At 38.6% G+C, this 17,458-nt stretch overlaps 2 protein-coding genes across 2 annotated transcripts; one reads left to right on the forward strand and one right to left on the reverse strand.

Annotated features, from left to right (window-relative positions):
• Nucleotides 1-607: 607 nt before the first annotated feature.
• On the forward strand, nucleotides 608-17,248 carry LOC136259168 (E3 ubiquitin-protein ligase TRIM71-like). Its single transcript, XM_066052611.1, has 2 exons — nucleotides 608-712; nucleotides 15,274-17,248. Exon 2 carries the CDS (start codon nucleotides 15,289-15,291, stop codon nucleotides 17,083-17,085), a length of 1,797 nt encoding a protein of 598 aa, XP_065908683.1. The 5' UTR covers nucleotides 608-712; nucleotides 15,274-15,288; the 3' UTR covers nucleotides 17,086-17,248.
• LOC136259390 (uncharacterized) lies at nucleotides 3,995-4,787 on the reverse strand. The gene is made up of 2 exons (XM_066052883.1): nucleotides 4,107-4,787; nucleotides 3,995-4,051 (listed from the first exon to the last, which is right to left on the reverse strand). Exons 1-2 carry the CDS (start codon nucleotides 4,785-4,787, stop codon nucleotides 3,995-3,997), a joined length of 738 nt encoding a protein of 245 aa, XP_065908955.1.
• Nucleotides 17,249-17,458: the final 210 nt, after the last annotated feature.

Raw genomic sequence — 17,458 nt, forward strand, 5'->3', positions numbered from 1 at the left:
TTGATATAACCGTGTGCGAGAACCAGCTGATAGTTGGTGTCCGAGAATAGAGGTGGTGATATGCTCGCACATTTCCGATCACAGCTTCCTGCAAATGAGATAGAAAGAAATAACTATGGCTCTGCTGATAGCTAATGAATAGCCCTAACAGATGGTGTTGGTGGTAAATCTTTAAAGTATTTGATGTAGGATTACTGACCGGTGTCCGACAATACTTGAATTTTGTCCGAGAATATATGATTTTGAGCAACGACTTTGATGTGGTCTAGCACAACAATCAAACAAGAGTTTTGGCTCAAAATTGGAGGTATAGTTGGGCTATATGCAAGGTATGTCCACACCAATTTTCGTAGGATTCCGTCCAGCAGTTTACGAGAACGAGTGTCCGAGTATACATGGTGTCCGAGAATAAATAATTTACTCTACTTCGAGGTTTGAAAAATTCGTGGATTTGCAAAAAATAAGGCTAAAATTTTCGCTGAGAGCTCCCAAAACCGCGAAAATCCCCCTCCTCTCGAAATATTTAGACTATACCATATATAGCTAATAGAATATTATCTATGGCTATGGCTATACGATATGACAGATTTTACGCGCTACTTAAAAATTATTATATACTTAAATTGTCGCGTGGGCCCCTTAGGAGCCAGCCGAGAAAATCCTCCGTTCTTGATTATCTATCAGCTACCGAGTCAGCTACGGCAAAAAAGAGGTTAGACTTGCATTTCACTCGCACTGTGTATTGTACCGATAGATTTTCAGTCCCGCGTTACTACGCACTGTCGTAATGACAATATAATTATTAACAAAACAACTCCAGTACCTCTAAATAGCCTACAATCACTGATATTAAGTCACACGTGTTTCACTACTCGACTGAGCACTTAATTAGAATCATCACACGTGATCCTTGCGGTTGATATCTTGACACTCCCAAAACGGCAAAGTTCTCAGTAGAATTTAGCCATCCTCTTAATTTCTGTCTTGCAGCCAATGTAGCTTGTCTGACCGGTCGTCTTGTTGCTGGGGACAAATCTTCCACCTGTCTGAGTCTCACCATTATTGTTATCACTATCTAGACCTGATTCGGCATTATTATCAATCACCACTGAATTACCTAGTCTTGCGATAATGTACCTGGATCTTCAGGGAATTCAATGGAGTAAAGTAACTCTCTGAAGCAATTTGCCCGGTTCAACCAATACCTTGGCTGCTTGAATTGCTTGATCTCTTCCTTTGAGCAACTCGGCTATCTTACCAATTTTCCACCTGCCTCAAGGTAAGTTGTCTTTTATCAATACCACATCCCCTATTTTGGGAATATTACTGGCTTGCCTTTTATGATGTTTCAATTGAGTTCATGCTTGCTCTCTAAGATTCATTGCAACAAGTACTCAGTTCTCCACAATCCCCAAAAATAGTTCAAGCGTCTTTGTCCATGTTTCCATACATTTAGGAGTTTGCTAGTTGTTGATCGCTCTGGAGTTTCTTCATGATCTGTATCCTGATTGCTACAGTTGTATCCTTGGATAATGTTGTTGGGGTTTATCAACAGAAGATCAGAAGGAGTGAGGGCATGATTTGATGTCATCGTCCATGTAAACTAATGGTCGTGAGTTGACCACGGCTTCCACTTCTGTCAGAACAGTGCTCAATTGTTTTTCAGTGAGGCATTTTTTCAACTGTTTTTCCAAGAGCTCGCTTGGTTAGTCTAACTAATCTTTCATAGAAGCCACCCATCCAAAGGGTTATTTCCACTATGAGTTTCCATTGAATGCCTTGTTTGGAGAGATAGTCACCAACCTCATCATTCATTGTCTTTTCCCGTTGAGCCTTGGTCAACACCCTTTTGGTTAGTTTAAATTGCTTTGCATTATCTGATAGTATTTGACGAGGAATACCTCGTCATGCCACAAACCGACGTAAGCATAGAATAAACTGGTCAGCTGACATATCATCAATGAGTTCTAGGTGTATGGCCCTTATCACCATGCGCATTCTTACAAGCATATTCAGCATTAGCCTGTCCAGGAGTGTGGTTATAGCATTTGATATAAAGTGGTGCAAAATAATCTAAACCCGTGTATTCAAAGGGTAGTGCCTCTGTTACTCTTTCTTTAGGCCAGGGATGCATCCTTGGAATCTTAAAGGCTCCCCCTTCAACCCACTGGCATATCATACATTGTTTTAACATCTTCTTTACCTGGGATAGGCCCTAAGGGATCCAATACTCCATTCTAGTCTGTGTTAGGGTCTGAGAAACTCCGGCATGAAACATTCTCTTATGCCAGTCTTTAATCACCAGGTTAGTAAAATACTTGTCCTTTGGTAATAGTTTGGGATATCTGGTTTCTGGATTTAAATTAGCATTGTCGTACCTTCCATGGTATCTCAATAAGTGATTATCATCAAGTTGTAAATTCAGTTGACAAGCTACTTTATTTTTCTTTCCTTCCGTTACATCTTTATATAATAACATCTGAGCAGTATTTGCTCTGAATATAGAGATCCTACAATCACTTAGCAACCTGAATCTCTTGGGCTGTCAAGGTACCATCAGCAACGTCTCTTCTCATGAGTTTACTCACAAAGTGTATGACCCATTAAGTTCAACAGATATTGTTTTCTCACATTCGATGTCAAGTTCTTGAATGCTAAGGTTTGTTTCAAGCATTCTCCATTCTGGCCACTGTTACTTATGTTGTAACCATTTTGGATGTCCACCAAATTGAGGATACAATTCTGAAGGAGATAGGCCTCTGGTGGCTATGTCAGCTGGATTGTCTTTGATTGGTACAAATTTAAAACATACGTCCTGATGTGCCTTTATTTCTTTCAATCAGTTAGTGATAAATACTGGCAATGACTTTGCTGTCTGCATCCAACGAAGTACACACTGAGAATCTGTCCACAGGACCTTCAAAGTCACGGGTAAATGGAGCTCTTTTTCTATGAACTGGAGTGCCCGTACACCAATTAGAACACCTAGTAGTTCGAGTCTAGGGATGGTGATCTGCTCTGGGGCTAGACGAGTTTTTGAGAAAATCGAATCTGTTTTGTAAGTGCCTACTGAAGAATGATACAAATAGACAGCAGAATAGACAGCAACGGTGTATGCTTTAATAGAGGCATTGCAAAAGCAAATCAATGTTAGGTCAGCAAAGTGTTCACTTTCGTTTGAAAATCCAAGGTATCTCTGTATAGAGTAGTTTGAGATAGTTTTCAAATCTTCTAGAATCTCTAACCATGTAGTCAATTTTCCAGCATCGAGCCTAGTATCCCATTCACAACCTAGCTTCCTTCCATAGCATCTTCATGAATAGTTTTGCCCTTAAAACAGTCGGTGAATAATACCCAAGCGGATCAAACACAGATCCAATAACTTGGAGAACCTCACGTTTTGTAGAAGTTCTCTTCCAAGTTGCCACGTGTAGGTCCAGGCACAACTAACAAGTCTTTCTCACAATCCCAAATAATGCCTAACACCTTACTTGTAAAAGTAGGAGCTCAGTCCTTTTCTCCAATAAAATTAATAATTCTCTTGAGTTTGAACCCCACTATCCCAGTGCCTCTATGTACCAGCTTGTTGTAAGTGATACATAATAGTAGCATCTAGTAGGAATTAGTGATTAGCGATATATCGAAAAAATATCGATTTCGCGATAATTTTGTCGATATCGTTATCGTATCGATTTTCGATACTGCTTTAGTAGATTTCGATATTTATCGAAAAGGTAATATTTTGCAATAATTATTGAAATATCGAAGGTAAATCTACAGCATTTAGTGTGTGATTGCGCAATCACGCTAGAAATGAAGGTTGGTTCTGTACTATCTAGCCACTTTAAAAACTTGTCTACCAGTTTCCTAGGCTTATTATTAGTTTTATGCAATAGTTTGTGTATTTCAAGCATATTTATAAGTATCGGCCGCCCACGCAATTACACCACCCACACAATTAAAATTATCGAAAATCGTATAGAAATTTCGATATTTACCCCAATATCGTATCGATAACATATCGAAATAAAAATCCTGATATTGCACACCACTAGTAGGAATGGGCTTGGTATAATACCGAATGGTATTCTGCAAAATCGAAATACTTTGAGATTGCTATTGACCTCAGGATTATTGGGGTCCTTAAGCCAGATAAAACGAATGACATCTCTGTCTGGGACCTGTAAGCCCACATTTAAGAATACTTTTTCAACATCTGCAACTATGGCAGTAGATGACAATCTGAATCTTATAAGGAGCCCAAATAAGTTGGGTAAAATAACTGGGCCTCGATAGAGACATTCGTTTATACTTTTGTCTGTCTGTCTGGATTTCACAGAAGCATCGTACACTACTCGCAGTTTAGTAGTGGTTTTAGAAGGTGTAATCACTGCATGGTACGGAATGTAGTGTTTTGCTATACCTTCTTTTATGTCACTGGAAACCCTTTTAATGACCCCACGATCAAGTTGGTCCTGTATCACATCGGTATACATCTTGAGAAGGCATGGATCTTTCCTTATTCTTTGAACAGTGAACTTCAATCTACCAACTGCCAACTGGTAATTGTCAGGGATAGATTCTTTCCACGGCCATGTCACTAAGTATCTACCATCAGTAAACTCAGTTGTTTTGTTGAAGTTGTCTAATGCTCTATCATCATGTACTATTATGGGGGATTTCTTTATTCCAATCGACTCTAAATTCCAGAAGTGCTCTAACTTGGGCTGTGGCTCCAGAGAAAGGTCAATGTTGGTTAGCATGTGGGCATTCACCTCTATTCCCATAGGAACTGATCCAATGATACTAACGAGTAGACTTGGTTCACTGGTCTCTTCTGTGTTACTATGGACTTGGCCACTCAAAATCCAACCAAGTTTTGAGTAGAAAAGAAATAGACCCTCATCTAGGTCAATCTTTCTTGGTTATAGCAACTCAAAGTAATAGTCATTACCTATTAGCATTTCAATAGTTGATAATTCCAATTGACATGGCAGCGAGTCTGCTTATTTGTCCATAGAGAACTCTTTATTGAGAAACACTATGTCTTCTACTTTGAGTGGAATTCAATTTATTTTCCCTGTAATACTGGGGACTACTGTTACCTTTAACGGCATAATACTTCCATCTTTGAGGGTTAAGGTTAACTTGCTTGGCCTGCACTCAATCTTCTTCGGTTTGTTTGACCCAAAGGTGACAACTGACAGTTTCTCTGTCCGATCTAAGGGTAGCTTGAGCTCCTTTGCTAATTTTTCAGTTATGTATGATCGCTGGCTTTCTGAATCTAAGATAAGACAGACAGAAACAGCTAAGTCATCTTGCAGATTCCTTACTGTTGTCATTGCAATTTGCATCAAGACTTGATTGGCACAGGCTGTTGTAGTATCTTCTGTTTTATCCGCATTACTAATGCTCTGCACTTCATGAGTTTGTTGAAACAGACGACTACATAAACTACGATGATGATTCTTCCTGCTCCCACAGTATGCACACACTATCCTTTGTACAGTCTTTTAAGGTGTGCCCCCTTGTAAACAATTGGAACAAGATCCTTTCAACTTTTCCTTTCTTGCATCTAGAGTTGAGTAATTTGGACACTGATCAGACCAATGTGACTGAGTGTAGTAGACACATTTAGCTTGAAACTCTCTGCATGAGGACTCTCTGTGTGAGGAGGATCCTCTACTATTGCTTCCTACTATCAATCCTCTGGTTGTAGGTTTGAAGGAAGGAGAACGGTTCCGCTAGTTGGCAGAATTTGGATAGGTACCAGAAGTTGGTGTCGGATCATCTGAAGATTCATTTCCTGCCATCTCCATGGCAGAAATGTACTTGCCTAACATTTGGCGTAATTTTGGTACAGTCCATTCTTCATCTTCAGGTTTTTGCATATAGAGCTGACACCGAACATTTTGTGGCAGTTTCTCGAAAATTAAAACAATAAAATGGCAATGATTCACATTTTCACCAATTGTATCTAGGCTAGAGCCGAGCGATACTGCCATTTTATTATCATGATCGATACTAAAGCCACTATTCACGATACTGAATAGTTCACGATACTTACAAATATGTCAATCATAGATGGTGCTACATAGTGTATTCCTCAGTATTCCTGCAGGAAGTCTTTAAAACATCAAACTAGCCACTATCATCCTTGTTTACAGTAACAGTTATTGTAACACATGCTTTGAAGTTATGTTATGGTGTTCACACCTCTCTGCAGGGTTAACCAGGTTATGACTTACAAGGATTCTTGAGCCTAGTACAGCATAACAAATGGATTTTGAATGACAATAATGTATAGGTATGGTATCACGATAGTTAATAACAAAATATCGCGATATCAGTACTTTCAAAATATCGCGATATAGAGTAGTGGTGGTAGTTATGAGACACTTAACTTCAAAGCATTGAAGTTACCTAAAACTGTAACCCTGGTATTTCACACTAATACTATGGAAAAGTGTACCCATAAACTACATTAACCTAAAAATTCAAAAAATTTCCTGCTTTGTGGTGGTCTGTATGATAATTTTTCTGGAACACTGTAGATGTATGTATTATGAGACATATGGGGGTATTATGAGACGCTGTGCTTGAAAGTTGACTAGTTCATATTTAATTACGGTAGATTTCATATGTAAAGGGTAACAGGGACACTGTAGACAGTCGAAAAAGATTAGTTGACTTCATATGTCTACTTTAAATCTTTGTACTCTTAACTACATAGTGAGTGGTACAAAGAGAATCATCAACAGTATGCCAATATGATGTAGTAAATTTAAGGAGCTATATCATCCCATAATTAGCTTTGTGGTTGACTTCTAATCACTATCTGTGATGATCTGAATAGGTACTATTTCTTTACTCCTAAATCTGCAGGATTTAACCTGCTCAACTGGTTTTAAGCTATGCGACCCATATTACCCCCTGTCCCACAATACCAGCCTCTACTCTATCGCAAAAACTGTAGTATCGCTCAGCCCTATCCTAATCTAGGCTCCATAAATGTCGCTCTATGTTATCAAAGCAGGAACATAGCTTTGCAACTTGGTTAGTTGCTGGAGGGAGGTGGGATAAGCTCCAGTAATGAGCATCTATAATGTGTTGTTTGTTTCCAGTCTTTCTTAAGGATATTTATTGCTACAGCGTAGTTTTCATTAGACAACTGGTACCCAGATATCACTTCTAAAGCCTCACCCTTCAATTTGGACTTAAATAGTTGAACTTGTCAACAGGTGCATATCTTGCTTGGTGCACCAATGCATCAAAGGCATCCCAAAATTCCTGCCACTATAACACATCTCCACTATATTTTCTGATGTCAAGTCGTGGTGGCTTCATTGGTCCCACATTTGGTTGTGACCAAATACTCGCTACTTCTGTTGAATGACTGCTAGACTGTAAGTGTTGCACTTGCTCTTGAACTTGGGTTACTCTTTGTTCTAAACTCTGGTTAAAATTCCACGGTACCACAGATTCTGAGAGTCAGGTTACAAAATTGTCAGAGTCATCTGTCAGTGTAGCATCTCGTCTTGACCCGTGTTTTGACACCACTTTTCATAACGACAATATAATTATTAACAAAACTGTTACTATAGAATGATACACTACCTCTAAATAGCCTACAATCACTGATATTAAGTCACATGTGTTTCACTGTTCAACTGAGCACTTAATTAGAATCATCACACATGGTCCTCGCGGTTGAGATCACGACATGCACCCACACTGATTACTTATTTTTGCTTAGGTTCCCTGGCTCGTGGTAAACACCTCGTACAGGCTTTGCCTCCAGTGTTCTCCCTCCAGTGCCTAACTGGTAAAGCAAATGAAAACAACTAGTATAGTCAAAGTATAATATAGTATATGGAGTGTTGCGTACACGCGGTACAGTATGTATGTACTATATAGACCAACACTGTTAAACGCACGGTGTTATTTTGTGCCAGAGTTCTATTGGGGAATATATGGAGAATTTTTTTATTAAAAAATCTTGGATACTGGAATGCCTACTTAAAGTGGTTTATTCACTCTGGAATTCACACAGCTATCGCTTCAACCCTGTAATCCCAGTTGCTCACTAATACAGCCACCACGTATTTAATCAGTAGTACTGTATTTTGATTGGATGCACAGTTTTTGGTAATGGTAGCACAAGTCCTTAAGGCTAGACTGACCAGACCCCTTTTGGAGCACTTATAGAGGTATAAACAGGAGTCAGCGGTGCCTCACTAATCAGGAACTGATATAATAAATCATCCATAGACTGGCAGGTACATTGGAGCATTGATGTACGCATGCATACAGAATTATTTAAACATTAATCTTACTCAGAATTGCCTGCATATTGAACCACCGACTTTGGCATCATTTTGACAAGCTATCGTTTAGTGCTCTTGTTTGAATTACTTAAGAATAGGCTAAAACAATCTAGCAGCATATCAGACTAACATGTCACAAAAAAAAATAAAAAAACAAAAGTCACATATATAAGGATCATCAGAAATCTGCATAGGTGCAGATAACCGGGTTCACGCATTCTCAAAATGGTGAGTGGATATTATACATATACCAACCTTCATTTGATATCATTCTGTTCACCAAGAGTTGCTCTTCAGGTACTTGCAAATTTGTACAAATTTCTCATATCAGTGACACTAAATTCTTCTGATTTTGTTTAGACTGATGATATGTGGTGGTCCAAAACATTTGGCAGTAGAAGCAGTGTCAGTGTTTCTGTGATTTCATGTGATGTAGCTTGATTCAAAAATAAAGACGTTTGTGCAGTTTTCAGGGTATTTTTGGATATTTTTGTATGGCGATCTAGTAAAGATTTAAAGCCACTGTGGAGCAATAAGGGGTGAGGTCATCATGTTGAAGTAAACAGATTGTTCATTGCACGAAGAAAACAATAATCAACCTGATTGAAGATACACTGTAGAAGGAAATACAAGGGTACACCCCCAAAAGGAGCTTGCCACTGGTGAGTTTGTTATTGTGGTGGCTGTGCGCTGCTTCATTGGCCTCCAGCCTTCCAACTGTTTACAGGCTGGCAGGCTAACCAAATATGATTTCGTAAGTTGGAGTCATGCACATCACTTTATTCGGGCAATCCCTACTTAAATAATACTACCACCATACTGTTTGAATTTTGTATATTTACCACAATTTTATATTCTCTTTTCAGGACCCAGTACATGTTAGTTACACCACAGTGAACTTTTTTTTTGTCCATGTATAGTTTTCAATATTAGTATAGCTATCATGGAGCTGTACATTTAGAATAAAAGTAATTATATAACAGGGACGGTATTAGGGGATTTCTAGAAACCCCTTGGGGTTACTTCAGCACAACTGTCCAGCCCTTAAGCAACTTGTATTACCAGGGCCAGCCTTAGCATTCTGGAGGCCCTAGGCATAGCCAGCCCCCCCTCCCTAACAGTCAAAGTGTTGCCCATTTGTAGGGCCTTTGTATACATTTATAAGCTTGTTATGCAAAACAGCATAGACTGTGTATGGTTCTATGTAGCTACGTTAGCTATACATGTATGTATGACTGCTGTTTTTGCAGCTTTATTTCTATCCTAGAAGTGTTTGTGTAACTTATTATACTATACAGATATCTTTCCAACTCTATAGCACTGCATGGCAATCTTCCAGCTCTTCAACTAGCTGATCTTGAGACCTTTGCGATCGAAGAACCAGTGCTACTCTTGAGTCTCACCCGCTCACCTTTATCATAAACAGTACTTTACTGTAATCTTAGTACCAATTTCCATCCAGTGTAGCTACTACAGAACCACTCAGTTGCACCAAATCAGAGGCGCAAAACGAAGGTGCGCTAAAGCAGCTCAGCCAAGGAGCACCAAATTGCGAACAGCCAAACTACAACACACCACAGCTAATATAGTGTACACCTCTTCCTAAGTAATGTACAACTCACATGCATTGGTCGCAATACAAACAGACACTAAGAAATCCATGTCTCTCCTATGCTCCAAACCGTCACAGCACTGTCCCTTCATATTAGTTTTTAAATACTTACTATCACGTGAATCAGCTCTGTACATGAGTAGAACAATAGAGAACTGCGTGCTTGTGTTACAGCCGAGACCTTGCACAGCAACAAAACAAGTGAAAATCACATGCACAAGATTTCGTCCAATCAAATCAATTAATTTTTGAAGTTCAAACTATAATTACCACACGTGACATCTTGTTGTTGTGCAAGGTCTCTTAGAACTGCTGTATGATGATGTAAGTGCTTATTCTGTAATGATATAAGTTGATAGAAGGCTATTCACAGCCTACAAATGTCCACTAGTGTATGGCTGCATAAGGGAAATTGGCTGTATGAATAGCGTTTTATTATAGATGTGCATGCAATCTGTAAGCCTGAGGCCCCTTTTTTGGTGCTTGGAGGCCCCTCAGTCCTGAGGCCCTAGGCAGGCTGCCTACTCTGCCTAAGGTTAAGGCTGGCTCTGAGTATTACACTGATTCTTCCTTAAATTATAAACCCATAGGACAAAACAGTACACGAATCATACTCACCAATGCTCATCTGCTAACTGATACTTTCACTACTATTCTTGCAGTAAAACCAAGTATTTTTGAGAGCATAAGATCGAGATGCTCTAATAGAACAGTCATCTACTCTAACAGAACAGTCAGTTGAAACATTAAACAATATGCTAGTTCTGCAATTTATAATTTATCGAAACCTATCTGTAATTAGAGATGTATCTCTTATTTATGTGTGTAGAGTCAAAGGCCTTACATTTATTGTACAGTACGTAATGACAGTCATTCATGAGGAATACTGTAGCTAATCATGTACACATGCACCACTGAAACTGTTCTCAAACCCTAATATTGTGATTTGTGCACTAATATGCAGTTAATGATTTTTAGATATATCTCCTGAATGTTAACCACTTCATATGACTTTACCCCCCTCCTCCAACTTAGCTAGAATACTGTTCTGTTAAGTTAGAATACTGTTCTCCACCCCTGTTACTGACGTAGTAGTAAACCTTCCAAGACTACAGAGCAAACAGAAGGGGATATAGAAGGTAATGGCAATAGTGATAATGAGGCAGAAATGCCAAGTAGCTATGAAGAAGCAAAGAGATGATCATGACCTCTAGCTATAAAGCTGGCTAAATACTTGAAGCTAATCATAAGAATTCAGTAGACCAATCTATCATAGCTAACTACATAACTATTGGTGAAAACATGACTTATTAAATGCTGAGCATCAGTAGATCAGAACCTCTCAGAAGTAGGTTTCAAACAGTAAGTTTCATTAAATTTCAAGCAGTGTACGTCCAGTGCAGTGTACAATGTATCTTAAGTGATTCCCCACATCCCACTACTGCCCATGTTTTGAATGGCTGCTCAGTGGCTTTGTCACAGAATAGATACACTTACTGGCATAATTTGTTGTTGCAATGTTTGGCATCTCAATTTATCAACGTTTTTGAAAATCTACCATTTATTTGAGTTTTGCTGACCTTCCAAACCAGCAAGCCAGTGAGTTACCTCCAGCCACAATTCCACCATCTGTGATGATGATACCTTATCATCCAGACCTTGTTATTCATAATCATGTGTACTGCCACTAACTCAATTGCCTTACTTGAGTTAACCTGTTCATTGGATTCACAATGCCATCATGTCATGTAGACAGAACAAGGTGGAGTATCAGCATCTATTAGCAGAATTGGACTGATTGCTTGAGTATTTGCAATTATTACAAAACTCTTGAAGTTAGTGTTTTGGGCCACTATCACCATTTCTGTGTAAAGAACTAATGGAACTTGTTATATTTATACACCAGAATCTGCTAGTATCCAAAACAGCACTAAGGAAACTTTTGGATGAACTTCATGGCAATGTATTACGGCTTCCCAGAGTACATTTATGGCTCGGAATTGCTGCAAGTGGTCCCCCCCCAGACTGACTTTCTTTGTAGTTTAATGTACACGTATGCAAACATGGCTGTGTCCCCAGACCCCCACATCTGAATCCTACTACCACTGAAAACCCCCTTCTAAAAATCCTAGATCCACCCCTGTATAAGCAGCTATAAATCACCAGTACAACTCCTTGTTTTGCATTGTGTAAGTGACTAGTACAGAGTGTTTGCAGTCAACCATGTGTATGCTATTTTGCCATCTGTAAGATGCTTAATGTGTACATAATATCAAGAGTGGACTCTTGATAATAATATATGTACATTGGATGGTTCTGGTCAACCAATTTTGGAAGGCTAGCTTGATTTTTTTCAACCCAGTCTCAACACCTACATGGTAGTGGATATACAACAGAGTAAGTGCATGATGTATGCATTGTAGTACATCTTGGGCTGAACAGACATCAAACAGCAAGGAAATCAAACCAGTAACCTTATCCATAGTCAAGTTATGATTGACTGGAAACATCAGTCAGGCAGTTAGTCAAGTGTTTTATTGAAGTGGGTGACCTACTGTATTAGAGTATCTCAATCACAAATGTATTTTTATGCTCTAAGTCTATTTCACAATGCTGGAATAATTTTCTGCCCATCATTATTTCCTTATATTTTCTACATCCCTACCTAAAACACACATGGCACACATAAATTAGATGCAGTGCTTGAATGAATGCTATAACTGAGAATAAATATTTTAATGATTAATTAGAATGTTTACAGTGGCGTAGTTACCATTGAGGCAACCGAGGCAGCTGCCTCGGTAAAAAATGCTCAGGCTGAGCAGCCTGAGTTCACCCTGAATTTTCTACTCAAACATTACTAAACAACATAACTGTTTAACACATAATAGAATCTATGGCTGTAATACTAAGCAGGGCTGGAGCCCACAGTGACAAGGTCTGGCATTGGTTGGACCACTTTTCAGCTACTTGAATTTACATGAAAAGATCGAGATACACTAATAAAGCAGTCATCGTAATATACTCTAATAGAGCATTCAGTACAGATTATAGCCACTGTTCTCATTACACTGCTTGGGCTATATCATCTACATTTATGTTAAATGTATATTCAAAAGTTCCAATGAGTCAACTGCATGGCATTACATTGAGCTAGTTGATCATGCTTATCATGCAATAGCAGCAGTTACAATCAAAAAAATAGCCTCCATATGCCAAGTCAAAGCATATTATTTCAAAGTTTCCTTGAGGGAGCATGCACCCAGACTCCTTAGCTTGTCATGCTTAGCACATGCAGTTGAAAGAGATAATTTCTGAATTAAATATCACATCAGATCAATAAAAGTATCTGACCACTCAAAATATCTAGTCATTTTTTTGTGTTGAGTACAATTAAACTAGCTAGTCTAATAATTGAAGCATTGTAGCATTAACTAAGCTGGAGCATTACTTATAACTTATAGTCTTACTTCTGAAACAGTTTCTTTAATCCAACCAGAGAGTCAACCTACAAAATTATAATGCTGTACCACCCATGCTTGAAAGTGTTTGTGAATCAGTTGAGTCAGAAGCAGACCCTCTCAATTAAGTTAATGTATAAACTTTGCCTCGGTAATTTTTTTTTCCTGGCTACGCCACTGTGTTTATGGTAAGTGAAACGTACTGTTGAATTTCTAATACATATATGGAATAGTCATAATGGGTGTCTTCGAGGAATTGAAAACCATTCAATGATGTCAATAATTACCTCGCCTGTGCTTTGGTAATTATTAACATCACCTAAAGCTCGAAGATACTTACTACAATAGTCTAAGTGTTTTAGACAATGGTGTTGAAGCAGTGAGTTAGTATACAGGATTCCTATCGTAAACATCAAGGGCATTTCAGCGAGCAAAAGATTTGGCAACCTATGGAGCATGATAGAGGTTTGTAGAGTTGATAAAACAGTTGCATTTGAGGCTTTAGAGATGTATGGGAATGGTAGTGAATATGAATAGTCAATGCCAGCACAGCTGTCTAGATCTACAGGGCATAAAGTATGTAATATGGCATAGGCCACAACTGAGAGTTAGAGTGTAAGTATTAACCAGCTACCACTAAACCTTGCTAGCTACAGAAACGAGAATACCTGAATGCCATTTCTTTGTTACAATTGGTATCAGTGTTTATTGATAAACTGAATACTACAAGAGGCTAATTGCATTACTGTGGTTGGATGCAGTGAAGTGTGTTTAAACAATAGTGTAACTGTACATGTGCATGGAGCAGGTTGTGTATGTAGCACTACTGCATACTACATGTAGCACTGCCAACTGCATGTGTATCTGATAAGTGATTATAGACGTACACTGTAGTATGCTCACCATCAGTATTTGAATGTTTTGAGTATACATTCAAATACTCTGCAGTGAGTGAGCATTTAGACTGATTTCATCACTTTTTTATGCTGTAACTGGTCTGCTTATGCTGGCTGCTTTTTCCGAGCCTAGTGGCAAGCTGTATGAGCAGTCTTGGGCCTAAATGGAGCTCTGGCCAACAAGCAGATGGCTGTGTGTGGCTGTACAACTCCGTGGTGTTGGATAAAGACTAGTACTGTCCATTTACTTTCATTTTAGCCAGGTTTAAGCCCTGAATGGCCCATAACTTGGTCTTATTCATCCCTTCGCCTTCCTCTTCCATTTTCTTTCATTAACCCCTTGCCCTCCCACCGCCCCTGTCACCACCCATTGTAATGCTCACCTGATACAACCAAGCCATAGTCAATCTCAGTATTAAAAAAAAACTATCTAAAATGGCGAGAAACTTGGCTGTTGGGTACTTGTTCACTGCATGGTATTAAAGGTAAAAAATGGTGAAAGCGTGTGAAAGTTTTGTATACGTAACTAAAGCCATTGGCACTTTGAAAACTTTAAATCGGCGTACTTCGATACTTGTAAATAGACAATAATCCCAGTTTTACCAGACCAGGTCACATAATTTGGCTGTGTGCATGTGTGCTGCATAATTTAGTCTCTGGGCTTGTGACTGTGTTTGAGCTGGCAGTCATATTGATTAGATGAGTTGACCTGAGGACTGTGATGATCCCTACTATGTAAAGGTAATTGTAAAATTTCCCGTATTTACTGTGTCACTTAATTACAACTATATATAAAAGTTGCTTTTGAATAGCCAATAGATTCTGTAAGTGGAAGTTTCTTGGCTAATAGGAAGTACTTTAAATATAATTTATGTACCTTTACTGCTACTGTACCACTCAGTTGGGTATTTAAAATAAAAGAATGCACCTCCATAATGTTACAATATAAGTGATTTACATATTGTACAATATTTCAGGTATATATAGGAAATATGTCTACCAACAATGTCTATATTTGCAAGGAACATGACAACTGTGAGTGCAAACACTACTGTAAGAATTGTGAAAAGAACATCTGCCTTGTTTGTACACTAATTGGGGAACACTCTAAACATGATCACTGCACAATTCCACAAGCCGTCACCCAGTGCCAAGAAGGAGTGGAGAAGACCAGTAATGCGATAGATGAGATGATCAAGAGTCTTGATGATCGGTATGAAAGGATTAAAGCAATGAAGACTAAAGTACAAGAGCAAGGTGAAGGTGTGAGAAACAAGATTTATGAACATTATAATGAGCTAGATCTAATGCTAAGAGAACAAAGAGAACAAGTGAAACAGCAAGCAAGTGATGTAGTGGTAAGGAAGGAGAAAGTATTAGCAGTTCAGCTGACAGTGGTTGAACAAGCAAAAAACGAAGTTTTGAGCTTAAAAGAAATGAAAGGCACTTACGAAAAGAATTCTGATCAAGACATTTTGTCCAATAATGCAGCAAAACAGAAACAAATAATCGATCACTGCCTAAAGAAATTAAAATCTAGGCATGACAAAATCAACTTTGAACCTGAAGAAAAGGATGATATTGAGTTGCTGTGTCCTTTGAAGTCCTTTTTCCCTCTATTTTGCCATCTTTCTGTGGGCTCAGAGAGTTTGTGTGTTCCGACCAATTCAGAGTTGTTGTTGCCAGCTAAAATTGATGTAAAGAAGCAAGTTACAGTTACTCTCTTTACAAGGGATGCTAAGGGTCAGTATTGCTCTAAGGGAGGTAATCATGTGTGTATGCAGCTGGAAACTTGCACAGGGAAAATTACTACCTTAGAAGTGAAAGATAATTGCGATGGTAGCTATTTGGCTTCTTTTGTAGCTGATCAGGCTGGAGTAGTGAAGGTTTTAGTGTTGGTAAACGGTTTGCAAGTTAGGGAAACTCCCTACAGCATTGTTGCATATAGAAATTACAAAGCACTTAACCAACCCAATAAGATATTCAATGATGGTGGTAGCCTGGGCCATCCCTGGGGCATTGCAGTTGGTAGATATGGAGTATGGGCAGTAACTGACAATTCCCACAATTGCGTGTATGTAATTGATAGTGAAGATCAGGTAGTTAACAAGGTTGGTAGTCATGGTAAAGATAATGGTCTACTCAATTGTCCCCATGGTGTTGCATTTGACAATGAAAATCACTTGTATGTGGTTGATAGTGGTAACCACAGGGTACAGAAGTTTGGATTTAATGGTAACTACTTGCTGCAATTTGGGAGCCGTGGTTCAGGTGATGGTCAACTAAATCAACCATATGGCATCACAACACATGATAGTAGAGTGTATGTCACTGATAAAGGTAACCATCGTATATCAGTGTTCCAGTCTGATGGTCAGTTTTGCATCTCTTTTGGATCTGATCAGTTAGGTGATCCCTATGATGTAGCAGTTACTGGGAATAATCAGCTACTTGTTGCTGACCATAGTCAAAAATGTATAGTTACTTTTACACTTGACGATGATTATGTAGCAGGCAAGTTGCACACTCAAGGATCTAATAATGGTCATCCATTAAACCATCCATATAGCCTTGCTACAGATGTAAATGGTTTCATCTTAGTAACTGATGACAAACATCGTGTGTTTGTCTTTGATCGTGCTGGTAGCTTCATTCATTGTTTTGGTTCTACTGAATCTGGTAGTAAGCAATTTAGTGCTCTTCGTAGTATAGCCCTTAATAGTAGTAAAGGTATCATCTATGTTTGTGACTCCTGCAACAAAAAGATTCAGATATTTACCAATTACTGACCTTTGCTTACACTCTGACAATCATTGTTGTTTAACTGTTTTGTATGTTAAATGTATTTTTCTAAATTAGTTTTGCAGCAACCACTATTAATATTGTAGTACAGTTTAGTGCTGCCATGATACCCTATAACATCATATATCACCAAGGTTTAAGTCACGATAATATATTAATGAACATAAAGATCATGTAGTAGTTATACCACAGGCACAAATGCTTTGCCTAGTATATATGCGCTTGCCTGAGGGCTGTAAGCCTGAGCGTATATACCAGGCAATGCACATGTGTCTGTGGTATAACTAATATGTGCCATGTGGGTTAATCGCCTACATGTGTGGGCATGTTACATAAGTGTATTTATAGCGATTGGGCTAT

This window comes from Dysidea avara, chromosome 6 (assembly GCF_963678975.1).
Source record: "Dysidea avara chromosome 6, odDysAvar1.4, whole genome shotgun sequence".
In the NCBI taxonomy this organism is placed as follows: Eukaryota; Metazoa; Porifera; class Demospongiae; order Dictyoceratida; family Dysideidae; genus Dysidea; species Dysidea avara.

What these genes read in the sequence shown, in the direction of transcription:
- LOC136259390 (XM_066052883.1), bottom strand. Translation starts at nt 4,787, where the DNA reads ATGGGAATAGAGGTGAATGCCCACATGCTAACCAACATTGACCTTTCT. An exon ending in AGGTCAATAGCAATCTCAAA is followed by an intron (nt 4,052 to 4,106) that starts GTATTTCGATTT and finishes CATTCCTACTAG; the next exon opens with TGGTGTGCAATATCAGGATT.
- LOC136259168 (XM_066052611.1), top strand. Translation starts at nt 15,289, where the DNA reads ATGTCTACCAACAATGTCTATATTTGCAAGGAACATGACAACTGTGAG.